Here is a 16,341-nt window from a genome sequence, read left to right on the forward strand (position 1 = left end):
AAATCGGAAACCCGTTTTTTGAGAGGACTCAGAACAAAAACGGCCGTGTAATGTCCTGGAGGAATTCATGCACTCTGGCTTGGATAAATGTGTTGCCTGGAGACCCCCAAGCCTGGTTCTTACCAAACTTTAAGTTTTTGAACTGGTCTCTGGAGGAATGTAAGGGGAGTTTGAGGGGACTCTACACGCATTATGAGGCACTATTTACGGATACATTTTTATCACTTTTAGCCCTTTTTTATGGTTCTCCAAAAAGTTAACTCAGACTTTTTCTGACTCTGGAGGAATGCAAGGGGACTTGGCCGGGGACTCTAGCCGCGTTATGAAGCACTATTTTATCATTTTTAGCCCTTTTTGTGGTTCTCCAAAAAGTTAACTCAGACTTTTTCTGACTCTGGAGGAATGTAAGAGAATAGCAAAGCTTTCCAAATGCACATGAAATAAGTATTTAACTTCAATCTTTGAGTGGTTTGTTACTAATCTGCTCATACTGTATTAATAACGTGAACGACAATATAACCTTCAAATGTTGAATCTTTGAATGGAAATATAATCTGTGAAAAAAATATCATTTATCAATTTGTCTTTTTTTATTTTCATTGGAAGCACATTCCACCTGTGTAGAGACAGCTGGCGTCTGATTGGAGGACTGCAGAAGTCCGTGTGTGTGTGTTTGTGTGTGTGTGTGTGTGTGTGTGTGTGTGTGTGTGTGTGTGTGTGTGTGTGTGTGTGTGTGTGTGTGTGTGTGTGTGTGTGTGTGTGTGTGTGTGTGTGTGTGTGTGTGTGTGTGTGTGTGTGTGTGTGTGTGTGTGTGTGTGTGGATTGGAAAGGGTGTACCATCATCAGCAGTATGGGATGCTGGACCGTTTCTCTTCACCTTCTACACTGCAGACTTCACCCACAACACTGAAACACCTGCAGAAGTTCTCTGAAAACTCCCCTGTGGGAACTTCAGTCTCATGCTTTGAATGTTATGAAGACCAAGGAGCGGCATTTTGCCGACAACTGTAAACAGGGAGAGAGTGAAGAGAGAGAGAGAGAGAGGTTCCAAGTTGTTGTGTTGAGAATATTCAGGAGAATATTTGTCATTGTCATTGTCCAATGAATATGTGTCCACTCATATGTTGATAAGAGTATTAAAAACATATAAAAAACGAGCGATTCATTTGTGATTAATCGCGATTAACTATGGACAATCATGCCAATAATCGTGATAAAATATTTGAATCGACTGACAGACCTAATTATTATTATTATCTGTCCAGGGACTACCGATTAAAAATAAACCCACCGCCAAAAAAGGAGCAGAGAGAGAGGAGAGAGAAGAGAGAGATAGAAAAGAGAGAAGAGAGAAAGAGATATTTGCGAGTTGCATAAGAACTGGTAAGATAGCAGGGTTTCCCACACAGACTTTATTTGGGCGGGCCGCCCAGGTATATTAACGGCCGCCAAAGTATAATTCGCGAGCCATTTAGGTTTAATTATTTCAATCTGTCCGCGAGCGCGACGGCATCTGCGATCCCTCGCTCTACCCCTCGCTATCGCGTGAAGGGTCTGCTTTATGCGTTCCGCACAGTAACCCAGCTGCGAGGCATGGGCGAACAGTTCATGGGCGTGCTCACTAGCGCACCTACCCCCCCCCCCCCCTGTTCATAAAGTAAAGTACCCCTCAAAAGGTCCGGTTTATTTCATCTTAAGGATGCGCACCAAGCAACATCTCCAGGTGCTCCTTTGCGAACCAGGGCAAAAAAGTTATGTGCACCCCTGATTATATTTGAGTTGTATCACCACAATTGCTCCATGGTGTATATATATATGTATATATATATATACACCAAAGGAAGGCCAATACGGGTAGCTGCTCTCAGGAGGGAGTCCAGGAGAAAAGAGAGAAGGAAAGTGGCCTTCGCTCAGAATCTGTGTTACCTTCAAGGACAAGGTGAAACATGTTCAGGTAACAAAACAGAGGACTAGAGTTCAACTGTCAAACGCTCCACAAGGTTTAGCCTCAGCTCAAGTTGAGCTCTCTGTAAAGATACGGATCCAGCTCTCGGAGAGCATTGATCAGAACCCTGCTCGCTGCAGCTCCTTTATTTCGCACCGCGTCCACCACCTCTCGTGCTCCGTCATTTTGGGGTTTGTTTCTGGCTGACGTCATTTCAGATTCACTGATCACTTCAGACTCAAAGAGTTTATCCAGAAGGTCGTTCAGGACAGTTGGAGCCACTCTTTGAATGAACTCTATCCGAACTGAGAGCAGCCTCTGGTCTGCTGGGACTCTGCTCTCTGCTGGGACTCTGCTCTCTGCTGAGACTCTGCTCTCTGCTGGGACTCTGCTCTCTGCTGGGACTCTGCTCTCTGCTGGGAATCTGCTCTCTGCTGGGACTCTACTCTCTGCTGGGACTCTGCTCTCTGCTGGGACATGTCTCTGGGATAATTCATTCCTTGGACCTGGAAGATAAACAGGAAAAATACTTTTGTTAACCGACAATCAATTAAACAGATGTCATACAAATATAAGTAACTCGACATTCCCAGAGGTGGATTTCTGTTCACTTAAAGTTATAATATGTAACATTTCCTCATTCAAATATATAAAAACTCCAGAGCAAGGGAGCACCTAACCCCCAACTGCTCACTGGCGCCGGCTAGACTGGCTACCTCCGCTCTGACTTCTCAACTGCATGTGTCTGTGTTCATATAACTGTGTATGTATTTGTGTATGTGCATGATGTAAAAAGTGTGTACTGTGTGTACTGTACGTACCTATATAAAAAAAATGGTGTGGGTGTACGACAGAGTGTACACATCCTCTCGGGGGATTAATAAAGGTCCATCTTCTACACCTGTATTATTTATACTTGGTTGAGTTGTGTACATAGATGATCCCAAATGGTTCAGAGAGATGTGTCATTTTAAAGGTAACAGTACTGTAGGAGCCATTTCCTTAGATTATAGTATCTTATCTTTTTAGAGTGTAACCTGAGATTCTGTGGTGTATATTATTTATTTATGATTTGAGTGCGTTACTCTGCAGGTCGAGATGCTGCAGCATAAAAGGAGAGGTGCTGCAGCCTACTGGTGCGGCTGACTGAAGCAAACAGTTTTTAGACCTTGCTGGTTGGGAGCGTCACAGCTTGGTTCTTTATTGTGCTTTAGCATTGAAATATCAGTCAAATAGTTTGTTTAAAAACGTTTATTCATTTTTGCCTTTTTTGGAAATAAACTATCTTACTTTTCAATCGCATCTGGACATTTCTATTTTTTCTCTCAAACTACAAGCGTCTATTCGTCGGTCAGCCGCACGAGTGAGGCACAAACAAAGGACAAACGACAAATGGATATCGTGGTCACTACAAGTACGTTCATCACGGTCTCCTGTAATGCCTTAATCCATTTAAGCATGAGAAGCTGAAGACTACAACTCCCATTATGCCACGCTGTTTCACCACCACACCACACTAGTTATTACTATAGTTTTAGAACATTACAGGTTGTGTTTAATGTCGTAATGATGCGTTGCCATGGAGCCTTAATAGAGAAGGCTATGAGATGGAGCTTTAGAGTTATCAGTCTATCACTGGGTCTGAGCTCAGGTGGAGTCTTTACCTTCCAGTGACAGGAGATAATTCCAGACTACGTTTCCACCTTGGTCCTTGAGCTTCAAATCCACTGTCTCTGTGCTCGTCGTCAGGGAAACTTGAAATGTCGGATCGTAATCTGGTCCAAAACTTGATACAAATGTTTTACTCTGAAAACCAGAAGCAGAAGTTAAACGTTTATCTGTTTCTTTCCTGATTGTGGATCCACATGCAGATACATGTGTGTTAATGATCATTGTGTTTCTTTAGAGGAGTATCAGTGACTCACCTGAGGCTGAATGAAGAAGCCCTCAGGTTCACAGTGCACACTGTAACCTTTGTACAGTTCCAGCTCACAGTCGGTGGAGATTGTGATGTTCTCAGCACGTCTGTGTTGATCAGCAACCTTCAGTAACAGAGTAACTTTAGTTATGCTCAGATAGTCAAGACAACTATATTTAAAGATCACATTAAACAACAACAAACGTTGACAGACCTGCTCCACAAAGTGATGAGATACACAATCAATCACAACATAATTATAAGTATGTATTGCCTTTGTAAAGGAATATTACAAATAGATTATTTTAATTCTTTAGGATTAGCTATTGAATAAGCTATTCCAACGTTAACCAAAACACAAACCGTCTGTGTCAGTTATAAAACACAAAAGGCTGCTGCCCAAGCTGTAACATGTGGCTGGTAGGGATGAGATCACGTTGTCTTGGCAGTGATTCATCTCAGCAGGTCTTTCAGTTCTGTGTGATGTGTTTAACATTCATGCCATCAGTTTCCGCAGACAGAAAGACATGCTGAGAGAGAATCATACAAAACCACAAAGAGCGATCTGAAGATTTACAGTTCAGATAGATCTTATCCTTCTCCCAGCACGAGAAGGTTTGAGAAGAGGAGCAGTGTGTGAGGAAACAGCTGTGGTTTAAACCAGTGTTTAGTCTGATGGTGAACACATGGCCTTACCTCCTTCTTAGGGACGTTTTTCTGCAGCAGATGTACATCCAGTGTTTGCTTCTCTCTGACCGGGGGTCGTAGGAACACCAGAATCTTGCCCTCTACCCGCAGAAGCAGATACCTTTTAAGAAGATCCCAGACCAGGCCAAAGAGAGAGAGGTGAGGCACCTTCACCACCACGTGAGTGCATGTGACCTCCAGCGGCTCCAAGATGCTCAGGCCTTCATCAGTGATGTGGACGACAGACAACAGGCCGTCCAGGAGCAGCGCTGTGGAGCAAAGCGCTGGTCATCTGTTGCATTGCTGCTGAAACAGCTTCATCATATTCAATGTCACACCACTTTAGCTCAGAGCTAATGTTCATCAAATGTCATTCACTTTGGAGCCTCACTAGGATGTACCAGTTTATATCCTTCACCTTTTATTCTAATGGTTCATTATTGTTCTGCCCCCTGTGCTCTTTCTGGATGTGAGCATTTGCTGTTATGCATAAACTTTATTTATCCTTTTTTATTCACCAGACTGCTGAAATGTTTGTAATCTGCTGCCAGAACAGCTTGACTGTGTCCGGTCTCATGTCTGAGTGATTCTCTAGATGTGTGAAGAGTTTTCTAAAGCTTTAAGGGGGTAGAAAGTTTACAGCTGAGTATGCTGTGGACTGACAAATCACAGTTTAAATCTCTTTAATATTACAGTGAGGAGACTGCAGAGGGCCCAAAGAAAAACGAACTCAGTATTTAGAGCTGCATTGCATCGTATGTTCAATAATGATGTCATGCAACACATCGACTACGTTAAATGGATGATTTAATAATTTAATTCTTCTTCTTTTCAAACAGATTTGGTGCCTGAATTATACTGTTGCTATATTTGTTAAACTAGTTTAATAAAGCTGCTTTATAACTCTTGAACACTAGTGAATAGTATAAAGTGCTAATCATTATATAAGTGTATTTGTTAACACTAGATGTCTTTACCATCCTCTGTCTCATTGTGTGGCAGGTGGAGCTGGCAGACGGCAGCTTCATCAGAACTCTTCACGTTGAACAGCGGCCCTGCTGCCTGCTTGCCTGCTGATTGGAGGAAGCTCTCCTCCCAAGGGACCGTCCTGTACAGAAGCTCCGCCTCCTGAAACATGACGAACACCAGGCCAGTCGAAGCACACTGGAACTCACCTGGACCAGGACACCTGAACCTGTAGACATACAGGGGACACGTTACTACACCAAGCCTTCACTGGCCTGTGTTCTGACTGACAGGTGTTCATCCAGCTGGAGTCTGACCTGGAGGAGGGTTTGTTGAAAGATCTGAAACACCTGATGATTACAGGAACATCACTGAAGATGTGTCCACATGCATCAGAATGTGTGTGGAAACACATTTTCATTAAATTAACAAAATCTCTAGTCCAGCGAGGATCTAGACTGGTACGAGAAAACAATCCTTCCTACACACAGAGGCATTATTTTATTTACGTCTGTTGGAAAGAGATTGGATGCAATACCTCAAGGTGAAAGACATGAAATCAAACACAATGAAATTATATATATTTTTAATGTGTTTAAAATAATGTTTGGTCATGTTATAGGATTACCTGTATGAAGACTCAGTTGTGTGCTCAGGTGAGAAGGATTCAGGAGCCTGGAACAAACAAAGTTATTTTAATAGAAATCAAGTTAAGTTCTAGCTTCATGAAACCAAACCACAATTCCACAACATATTCAGACCAATTTGAAAAATGCAAATGAGTCTGGATCAGCTGAGTTCATCGTCAATTTCAAACGGGATATTAACGGGTTAACATGTCACAGCACTACCAGACAATCACAGCACAGTAGTATCAGCCAATCACAGCACAGTAATACCAGCCAATCACAGCACAGTAGTATCAGCCAATCACAGCACAGTATTACCAGCCAATCACAGTAACAGCCCATTGGGGCGGGATATTGTTTAGGTTTCTAGATAAATTGCGAGCATTTAACTTGACAGCCCTAATAAATGAAATAAATATACTTCACTCTGTTCAACTGCTCCTCTCTCACCTTTCTGTCTGTCTTCACTTCCTGTTCCACATCTGAGTCACCTGATGGAGAGAGGTGGTGATAGAGAAAAATAATAATAAAGCAATAATAATAATACAATAGTTTGATGAATGGAGGATGTGGTTTCAGTACTCACAGCTCTTCTGGATCTTGGCTCTGATCGTCTCACCATGTCTCCTGCAGGGATGAACACAATCCAACAATTTTGGATAAAGTTTAAAATAAGTGTTTGTTCTTTGAGTCAGCTTCAGAGTCCTGACTGATCACATGCTTTACATCCAATCATATCTTCTCTGCAAACACTACGACTGACTGCCACAGCTCTCAGCTGCATCACAGGAAGTAACTGCTCATTAGGCTAGAAACTAAAAACATGACAGGAAACAAAACAGAAAACCTTTTCCACTCTTCTGTAAAATCCTATATGTCTGTTAGAAAGTTGCTCACTAACTAAATGTGGATTTGCATTTTCAGCTTACAATAGTTGATGGAAGAATGAAAGAACCTGCAGTCAGTGGGAAACATCACTGATCTGTTGAGATTCCCCAGAGAAAGAAACACCTCCCTGTGTTTGATACAATACTGCTGAACCAGCAGAGACCCCGTACTGACCTGAGAGTCTCCAGTCTGCAGTCTGGACTCTCAAGAAGATCTCTCAGCAGCTCCACTCCTGAATCCTGCAGATCGTTCTCACTCAGGTCCAGATCTCTCAGATGGATGTTGGACTTCAGAGCTGAGGCCAGAACAGAACAGCTGATCTCTGACAAGCTGCAGCTCCTCAGACTGAATAAAGAGAACATGATGAGGATAAAAATCAGTTTATAATCCAATCAGATGTTCAGGTTTATTAAGTGTAGCTCAACATTCCTGTGTCCTAATCAATGAGCTTTTCCCTGAATTACAGTGACTGTCTTTTTGTTATTGTAGATCCTCATAATATCAGCCTTCTGTTCATTATCTGTGAAAACATTGAAATCAATGGGAAGCAAGAAAAACCTGTATGCTTCAGAGATCAATGTAAAACTAATATGAGTTCAGATGAACTTCTTTATTCAGATGTGACCATTTACTAAAGACAACATACATTTACTTGAACAACTAGCAGTGGATATCTAACATATACATTTGAGGAAACAGTCAACTTTTATGACTGCAGACTAAATGTAGTACAAGAAAAATAAGAATATGAACAAAAGGACTGTGGCAGTGGGGTGTGGTTAGAGCGCCGGCTGCTGGAGGGATGGGGCTGGCTCCAGACAGCTGGACAAGGATCAGGTAACCAGGTGAAGAGTAAAGCATGTCAGTAACCTGGTTCTTGTCTCTTGGTCTGGGTCCTGGGGGCAGAAGGACTTGCCCCAAGAAAGCCTGTCACTGGCAGCAGTGTTCTGTCTGTTTCCTAAAGTATTGATGTATTGTTTGCAAGCTGTGGCCAGTCAATAAAGCTTTCTTTTAGGCAAGCCTTCCTCTCCTTCTGTCCTTTTTAACTGGGTGAGCAGGAAAACCCTCACAACGACATACACAAATGTATGGTTGTTCACGCATTAGGTTCAATGTTAATGAAACAGTTTGTGTTCGGACGGCAGAAACCCTATCCGTTTTTAAGAGTGCGCTTAAGACCTTCCTTTTTGATAAAGCTTATAGTTAGGGCTGATTAGATTCAGCCCCTAGTTTTGCTGATATAGGCTTAGTTTGTCGGGGGACATCTTACTTCTTCCTTCTCTCTGTCTATACCTGTGTACTCTCATGTTCCCATTAACCCAGCTTCCCCAAATGTCTTTCTTTTTGGTGTCTATATACGCCGGGATCCGGAGTCATGGATGATCCTGCGGTCCTGTGTCATGGATCGTGAGCCCTGGATCTTGAGTCGTGGCTGCGGTCCTGGATCATAAGTCCTGGATGGATATACTCGTGGATTCATCTTCCTATTATACACACATGCATTTCCGAACATTTGGACTGCCTATGTTGCAAATGTATTATCTTTTCGATTTACACACGGCATCTATTGCACGTATGTCTGTGCAGGGAGAGGGATCCCTCCTCTGTTGCTCTCCCTGAGGTTTCTCCCATGTTCCCCTTTAAACTGTGGGGTTTTCTCTGGAAGTGTTTCCTTGTACGATGTGAGGGTCTAAGGACAGAAGGTCTAGGGACAGAGGGTGTCGTATTGTCATACTGATATTCTGTACAAACTGTGAAGTCCACTGAGACAAATGTAACATTTGTGATATTGGGCTATATAAACAAACATTGATTGATTGATTGATTGAATGAAACACATGAGATCTCCAGCAGTAACAGAGACCCCGTACTGACCTGAGAGTCTCAAGTCTGCAGTCTGGACTCTCCAGAAGATCTCTCAGCAGCTCCACTCCTGAATCCTGCAGAGCGTTGAGACTCAGGTCCAGATCTCTCAGATGGATGTTGGACTTCAGAGCTGAGATCAGAACAGAACAGCTGATATCTGACAACCTGCAGCCACTCAGTCTGAATAAAGAAAACATGATGTAACTTTAGAAAACAATGTTCCTGTTTGAAATAACTCCAGGTTTAATAATCTGCTCAGAGCTGAAGAAGGTCAGAAAGTGGAAACTCCAAACAGGTTAAAAACTGTAAGATACAGAAAGAGGGAAAGAGCTCTCATTCATATTAAAGACAACGTGCTTCTACTTCAATAAAACGAGGAGACTTCACATCTGAGACTCTGCTCCATCTACACTAACTCATGATGTGCAGCCAGACAAATACAAACCACAGAAACTGATTCAACTCAAGATCACAACGTTTACAAAGATCACAATTCAGGATGAATTTTAAATGTGAAGAAAAACCTCCAGAATATGTATTTTAGGAACAGTGGAGTCATCAAATCACAGCATCTTCAGAGTGAACTATTCAGTCAGTATCAGCATCATGTAGCTTCAGGAACATGTTGGAAACAGCAACAACTGAACATACTTGTTAGTGTTGGATCGTTTTAATATAACTATTTCATTATTGTATTTGATATCATTAGTTAAAATCATGATGGAGAATACAAGATGAATTTCAGCTGTTTAAAAGGTTCAGAGTGAATTCTGCAGTGAAGGTTTTTTGTTGTTATATTTAAATGTAAAGATCAACATTGCATTATGCAACTCTAGCATTAAGAGGCTCAGTGAGGATCAGAGTGATATCAGCCTGATGTCTGCAGCTCAGAGTCAACACAACTCTCACATATTCATCTCAGCACACAAGTTCAAGATGGAGAACTGACCTGAGAGTCTTCAGTCTGCAGTCTGGACTCTCCAGAAGATCTCTCAGCAGCTCTACTCCTGAATCCTGCAGATCGTTGAGACTCAGGTCCAGATCTCTCAGATGGATGTTGGACTTCAGAGCTGAGATCAGAGCAGAACAGCTGATCTCTGACAACCTGCACCACCTTAGTCTGAATAAAGAAAACATGATGTAACTTTAGAAAACAAAGTTCCTGTTTGAAATAACTCAATGTTTAATAATCTGATCAGAGCTGAACAATGTTTTAACGTCAGCAATGATGTAGAAACAAATCCCTGATCATCTGGAACTCTCTGCAGCAGTTTCTCTCATCAGATGTTTAACAACTCCTTCATCTCCCTCACAGCTCATCAGTACTGACAGCATCTCCACTGACTCATGGAGCACAGAGTGAGTCTGTGGAAGCTCAAACACTCTCCCTCACACATTCACCTTCTCTGATCTTTGTTATTCTTTAATTTGGATTCCATTTCCATTTGGAAATACAGAAACAAATAAAAGCATTAAAATGTCTTCAGGCAAATTCTGAAAATCATAAACAGAAACAGATCTGTATGAACTGCAGTCAGTGAACTGACCTGAGAGCCTCCAGTCTGCAGTTTGGACTCTTTAGTCCAGAACTCAGCAGCTCCACTCCTGAATCCTGCAGCTTGTTGTGACTCAGGTCCAGCTCTCTCAGATGGGAGGGGTCAGACTTCAGCGCTGAGGCCACGACTTCAAATTCAGTCTCTGAGAATACACACCTAGAAAGTCTATAATGACCCATATATCACAACTTGTGTTAGTATAAAAACAGAGGAAAAATTTATTTAACTTACTGAATTTGAAATGGAACAATTTTTAACATATTATGTCGATTTAATTTAATAATAGAGTTTTCTTTATTCATTGTCAGCCTGTCAGACATTATTTTAAACTCTTAAGCATTGTGGTAAAAACAGATCTGATTTCATGTTTAAGAAACTGCAATGATATATTAATAACTGCTTTCACCGATAACTGTAAATACTGCTGTATGTTGTGATCACATGCTGCTCTGAGAAAACCTCTAAAGTCCTTCATGTGTTTGACATGTCGCCTCCATCACTCAAAATAATGTGAAGAAAAGAAAAAAATGTTAAAATGTCACAATATATAAATAGAATAACTGGATCATTTCATTTTGCTCTCAGAGTATTTAACATCAAACATTTTATAGTGTTTATTTGAAGAAATAAACTTCTGATCCACATCAATTTATAAAGCTAATCACATCTGGACTTACTCAGCCTTCCTGCAGTTCCTCACAGCTGGAATCAGTCTCCGTCGTCCCTCCTCTGATGTGTGGTACTTCTTCAGGTCCAACTCATCCAGAACCTCCTCTGACATCTGCAGCATGTAGGCCAGAGCAGAGCAGTGGATCACAGAGAGTTTCTCTGATCTGTTCCCTGACTTCAGGAACTCTGTGATCTCCTGATGTACTGAGAGGTCCTTCATCTCTGTCAGACAGTGGAAGATGTTGATGCTCCTGTCAGGAGAGATTTCAGAACTGTTCATCTCCTTCAGGTTGTTGATGGCTCTCTGGAAGATTTCTGGACGGTTGTCTGTGCGACCCAGCAGGCCTCCTAACAGTCTCTGGATGATCTTTGGACGGTTGTCTGTGCGACCCAGCAGGCCTCCTAACAGTCTCTGGTTGGACTCCAGAGAGAGGCCGTGGAGAAAGCGGACAAACAGGTCCAGGTGGCCATTTTCACTTCTGAGGGATTTCTCCATGGCTCCCTTCAGGAAGACATCCAGGGATGGGTAAGTCCAGCCTATCTGCAGGAAGTCCTTCAGTACCTCTGTGTCTCTGTTGGTGTAACAGTGGAACATGTAGACTGCAGCCAGAAACTCCTGAATGCTCAGATGAACAAAGCAGTAGACTGTTTTCTGGAAGATCACACTCTCTCTTTTGAAGATCTCTGTACAGACTCCTGAGTGCACCAAGGCCTCGGTGACATCAAGACCACAGCGCTGCAGGTCTTCTTGGTAGAACATGATGTCTCCTTTCTCCAGATGTTCAAACGCCAGCCTCCCCAGCTTCAGAATAACCCCCCTGTCAGCCTCCGTCAGCTGCTGTGGACTCGTCTCATGTCCGTCTTCATACTTCTGCTTCTTCCTCTTGGTCTGGACCAGCAGGAAGTGTGAGTACATGTCAGTGAGGGTCTGGGGCAGCTCTCCTTTCTGGTCTGTAGTCCACATGTGGTCCAGAACTGCAGCAGTGATCCAGCAGAAGACTGGGATCAGACACATGATGTGGAGGCTCCTGGAGCTCTTGATGTGAGAAATGATTCTGCTGGACAGGTCTTCATCAATCCATCTCCTCCTGAAGTACTCCTCCTTCTGGGCGTCAGTGAAGCCTCGTACTTCTGTCACCCTGTCCACACACTCAGGAGGGATCTGATTGGCCGCTGCAGGTCTGGAAGTTATCCAGACGAGAGCCGAGGGAAGCAGCTTCCCCCTGATGAGGTTTGTCAGCAGCACGTTGACTGAGGACTGCTGAGAGACATCAGACACAACCTCATTGTTTCTGAAGTCCAGAGAAAGTCTGCTTTCATCCAGGCCGTCAAAGATGAGCAGCACTTTACAGACAGCCAGCTGCTCTGCTGTGAGCTTCTGTAAGGTTGGATGGAAAACATGGAGCAGTCTGAGAAGACTGTACTGCTCACCGTTGATCAGGTTCAGCTCCCTGAAGGAGAGCGGGATCACCAGACTGACATCTTGGTTTCCCAAACCCTCGGCCCAGTCCAGAGTGAACTTCTGCACTGAGAAGGTTTTTCCAACTCCAGCGACTCCGTTGGTCAGGACCGCTCTGATGAGAGTCTGTTGGTCAGGTGAGGCTTTAAAGATATCCTGGCACTTGATTGGAGTGTCATGGAGGGTCTCTTTCTTGGAAGCTGTCTCCAGCTGCCTCACCTCATGTTGGGTATTAACCTCTTCACTCTGGCCTTGTGTGATGTAGAGCTCAGTGAAGATGCTGTTGAGGAGGGTTTCACTTTGATCAGTTCCTTCAGTCACACGTTCACATCTCCTCCTCAGACTGAGCCTATGTTCATCTAAAACCTCCTGCAGACCACTATCTGCTGGAAGAGAAGGAAACAGGAGAGAATCAGGAAAATGCTTTTGAGAATCTGAACAGTCAGGGTTTTAAATGTCATGATTTTTATAAAACATTTTAATGTCTATACTTTACAACACAGAACATCCTGGACATGGAGACTCCAGAAGGAACCACAAATACTAGCTGCCAGATATTTATACTCTCATACGTAAATGTTATATAAGTGCTGGGCTAATGTAGTAATGTCTGAGTAAGACAGAAAGCGTTTTTTAGGGAAACACTGCTTTCCCACGTGAAATATTTGTGTACACACTTTAAAAGCAAAGCCTTGGAGAAGGGATCAGATGATACAGTGTTTCTATAGAAGAGCAGACACCCAGCACCCACACAGCGGTAAAGAGGCTGCACGTGTTCGGCCTCTTACTTTGTAAAATGCTCCATCTTTCTCCACACTGAGGACAGCAGGAGTCTCCTGATGGAGGAAGCTGCTCCCAGTATGAGGCGATGCACTGTCTGCAGAACCAGTGTCCACAGCTGGTAGAGACTGGATCCTTCAGGACGTCCTGACACAGAGCACAGCTGGACAGCTGCTCCTCCACAGGAACAGGACTCTTCCTCTTCCCTCTGTGGAGATGAACACATCCTTTACAGCACTTTACATTAGAGGAGCTGATTCTCACCAAAGGTACAACAAGGTGGCAAATTCTACTTTCATATTTAAAATAAAGTCTGTATCTCTAGATGATTGTTCATCCTGGTAAGGTAGATAGAGGTTAGTTCTTCATATCATTAGGAAACCACACAGCTTTGTGTCTGGATTCATAACATCAGCTGAATTCATCTGGAACACTTTAGCACTTTGAACCCAATTTATATTGAATTTGCTGTGAATACATTTCAATAAACAAATGGAAAGGATACCAAGATAACAACGTAATGATATTGATTTGAGTTAATGCTTCGTCAGGTCTGTCTGCAACACAACGAGCAAAACACTTTAAAATGTTTGTTTTCTGAATGCGATTGGTTTCATTGAAGCTAGGCTAGGCTAAGTGGTTCTCAAACTTTTTCTGTCAGGCGCCCCCTTTTGGAGAAAATGAAGAGATCTATGGATACATCTCTCAACACCCGTATGAAACAGAACTGTAAACAGATTTTCTATTTCTTTATGGATATTTTACAAATCACAATTTTAAACTTTATTCTTTTTTTACTGCCATATAGTATTTCATACCTGTTTTTCATGTATTCTCTTATTTTTTTATAACTATAATGATCCTATAAACGTGTGTCTTAGAAATAATTGTTCACATTAATTGTGGACACCATTTTTGAGACCCGGCCACTAGCTCGCTAGCACCAGAAGCTAACAACAACGATCTCCGGTACCGGTGCGCTCTCTCTCTCGCGCGCGCGCACACACACACACACACACACACACACACACACACAATGGCTCGTTCCACACACACACAGAGCAGAGCTTGAATGAAACACAGAGACCCAGACGTACTTGTACTGTACTATATCATATTATTTTCGAATCAATACTTCTTTTTTTTCAAAACCATTTTTCCTCCTGGTATCTCGCTCACCAGGTTATCACTATTATTAATAAACCTCTTCAAAAGATGCTGAGGTAGTCAACTCATTTGTTGGAAGATTTATATTGTTCCAAGTATTATTGTCATTTTGAGAACATGTCATAACACTGATACATTGATAATATAATAGCATATTGAAATATCCTAAAATATAGTTAACTGTCCTCTTCGTCCTTGTTGACTGAACTTTAATGCTTTTATTGGTGGCTTGTTGTTACAATTCATTTGTGAAGTTTGACATGTTTGTATTTGATTTGGTTAACCAGAGGTCCTACATGTGGAGAGAGAGTGTTATTTTACTGGAGTAGTTTACTTAGTTCTCTACTGCCTTTCTTTTTGTACTTTACTGCAATGCAATGGGGATATGAATTTCACAGGTAACAGTAGAAACAGACTCTTACTTCCTGTCTGAGGGTCCAGGTTCATCTCTGAAGTCTGGAGGTTCATCTTTAGACCGGTCACTCTCCAGAGACAGACAGCTGGAGACTGGAGATTTGTCCTCTTCGTCTTCTTTAAAATCACTCATCTTCTCCAGTCTGAGAGATACACCAGTAACACTGCACACACACACACACACACACACACACACACACACACACACACACACACACACACACACACACACACACACACACACACACAGACACACACACACACACACACACACACACACACACACACACACACACACACACACACACACACACACACACACACACACACACACACACACACACACACACACACACACACACACACACACACCATCATAATGACAAACTTGGGTCAGACTTCAGGCAGGCTGCTCTCCATGTTGACTGCGCTGGGCTGTTACATGTTATGTAACTCTGATGAATCAGAAACCAGGAAATGGATAAAAAAGTTCACAACATTTGAAGATGTCACTTTCGACTGCAGGAAATAAATATATTTTAATTTACAGATTATTTTCTGACATACAGTATAACAGAGTAAATGATTAATGTGTTGAAAAGCAGATCCTGGTGTTAACACTCACCCTGTTTTTCTCCTCCTGCTCTGTCGAAGTGTAAAATGGAGTCTGGCAGTCGGACTTCCTATTTTCCCTTCAACGTCCTTCCCTGTCTGTAGCTCCTCCCTCTGTTTCAAAACCAGCCTCATCAAGTGGACAGGTACAAACAGGGATTATTTCCAATTGCTCTCACAGTAAGACAGTTCCAAAAACATGTATAAGAAAGTTAGAAAATAGACAAGCAGCTAAAAACAAGCAACTCAAAATTATAATACCACAAAGTGCAAAAAAATCAACTTGTGAGGTTGTTTTGGGTACTCTAGTGTTAACTGTGCAATATACCCCTGCCATCGGGGTGGATGACGCCGTCATCTACCTGCTGCAGAGGTCCCTCTCCCACCTGGAGAAGGCTGGGGGCTCTGTGAGGATCATGTTCTTTGATTTCTCCAGTGCCTTCAACACCATCCAGCCCCCGCTCCTGGGGGACAAGCTGCAGCTCTCGGGGGTGGATCACCACCTCACCTCCTGGATCCTGGACTACCTCACCAACCGTCCACAGTACGTGAGGACCCGGGAGTGTCAATCAGACACCATCATCAGCAGTACGGGGCCCCCAGTGCTGGCCCTGTTTATCTTCAAATATAACAAACATATATTTTTCAACATAAGAAGTTCAAGTACAATTTAAATGAAATTAAATAAAAAGGTGCATATGTTTTCTAAAAGAAAATAATTAGGCAAAACGTTCAATATATTTTTAATGAAATACAAAATACATTTATATTTAAAAAAAAGTTAT

The 16,341-nt window shown here is 42.5% G+C and overlaps 1 protein-coding gene across 1 annotated transcript; it reads right to left on the reverse strand.

Annotated features, from left to right (window-relative positions):
• Positions 1 to 1,609: 1,609 nt before the first annotated feature.
• On the reverse strand, positions 1,610 to 15,077 carry LOC307034974 (NACHT, LRR and PYD domains-containing protein 12-like; the record flags this gene model as incomplete). Its single annotated transcript, XM_079673898.1, has 15 exons — positions 1,610 to 2,451; positions 3,610 to 3,751; positions 3,871 to 4,077; positions 4,560 to 4,819; positions 5,528 to 5,745; positions 6,145 to 6,191; positions 6,596 to 6,636; positions 6,732 to 6,772; positions 7,208 to 7,378; positions 8,909 to 9,079; positions 9,849 to 10,019; positions 10,447 to 10,620; positions 11,133 to 12,969; positions 13,372 to 13,571; positions 14,953 to 15,077. 15 exons carry the CDS (start codon positions 15,075 to 15,077, stop codon positions 2,009 to 2,011), a joined length of 4,248 nt encoding a protein of 1,415 aa, XP_079530024.1. The 3' UTR covers positions 1,610 to 2,008.
• Between the last annotated feature and the right edge of the window lie 1,264 nt (positions 15,078 to 16,341).

Source organism: Notothenia rossii (genome assembly GCF_949606895.1).
Source record: "Notothenia rossii genome assembly, chromosome: 4".
Classification (NCBI taxonomy): domain Eukaryota; kingdom Metazoa; phylum Chordata; class Actinopteri; order Perciformes; family Nototheniidae; genus Notothenia; species Notothenia rossii.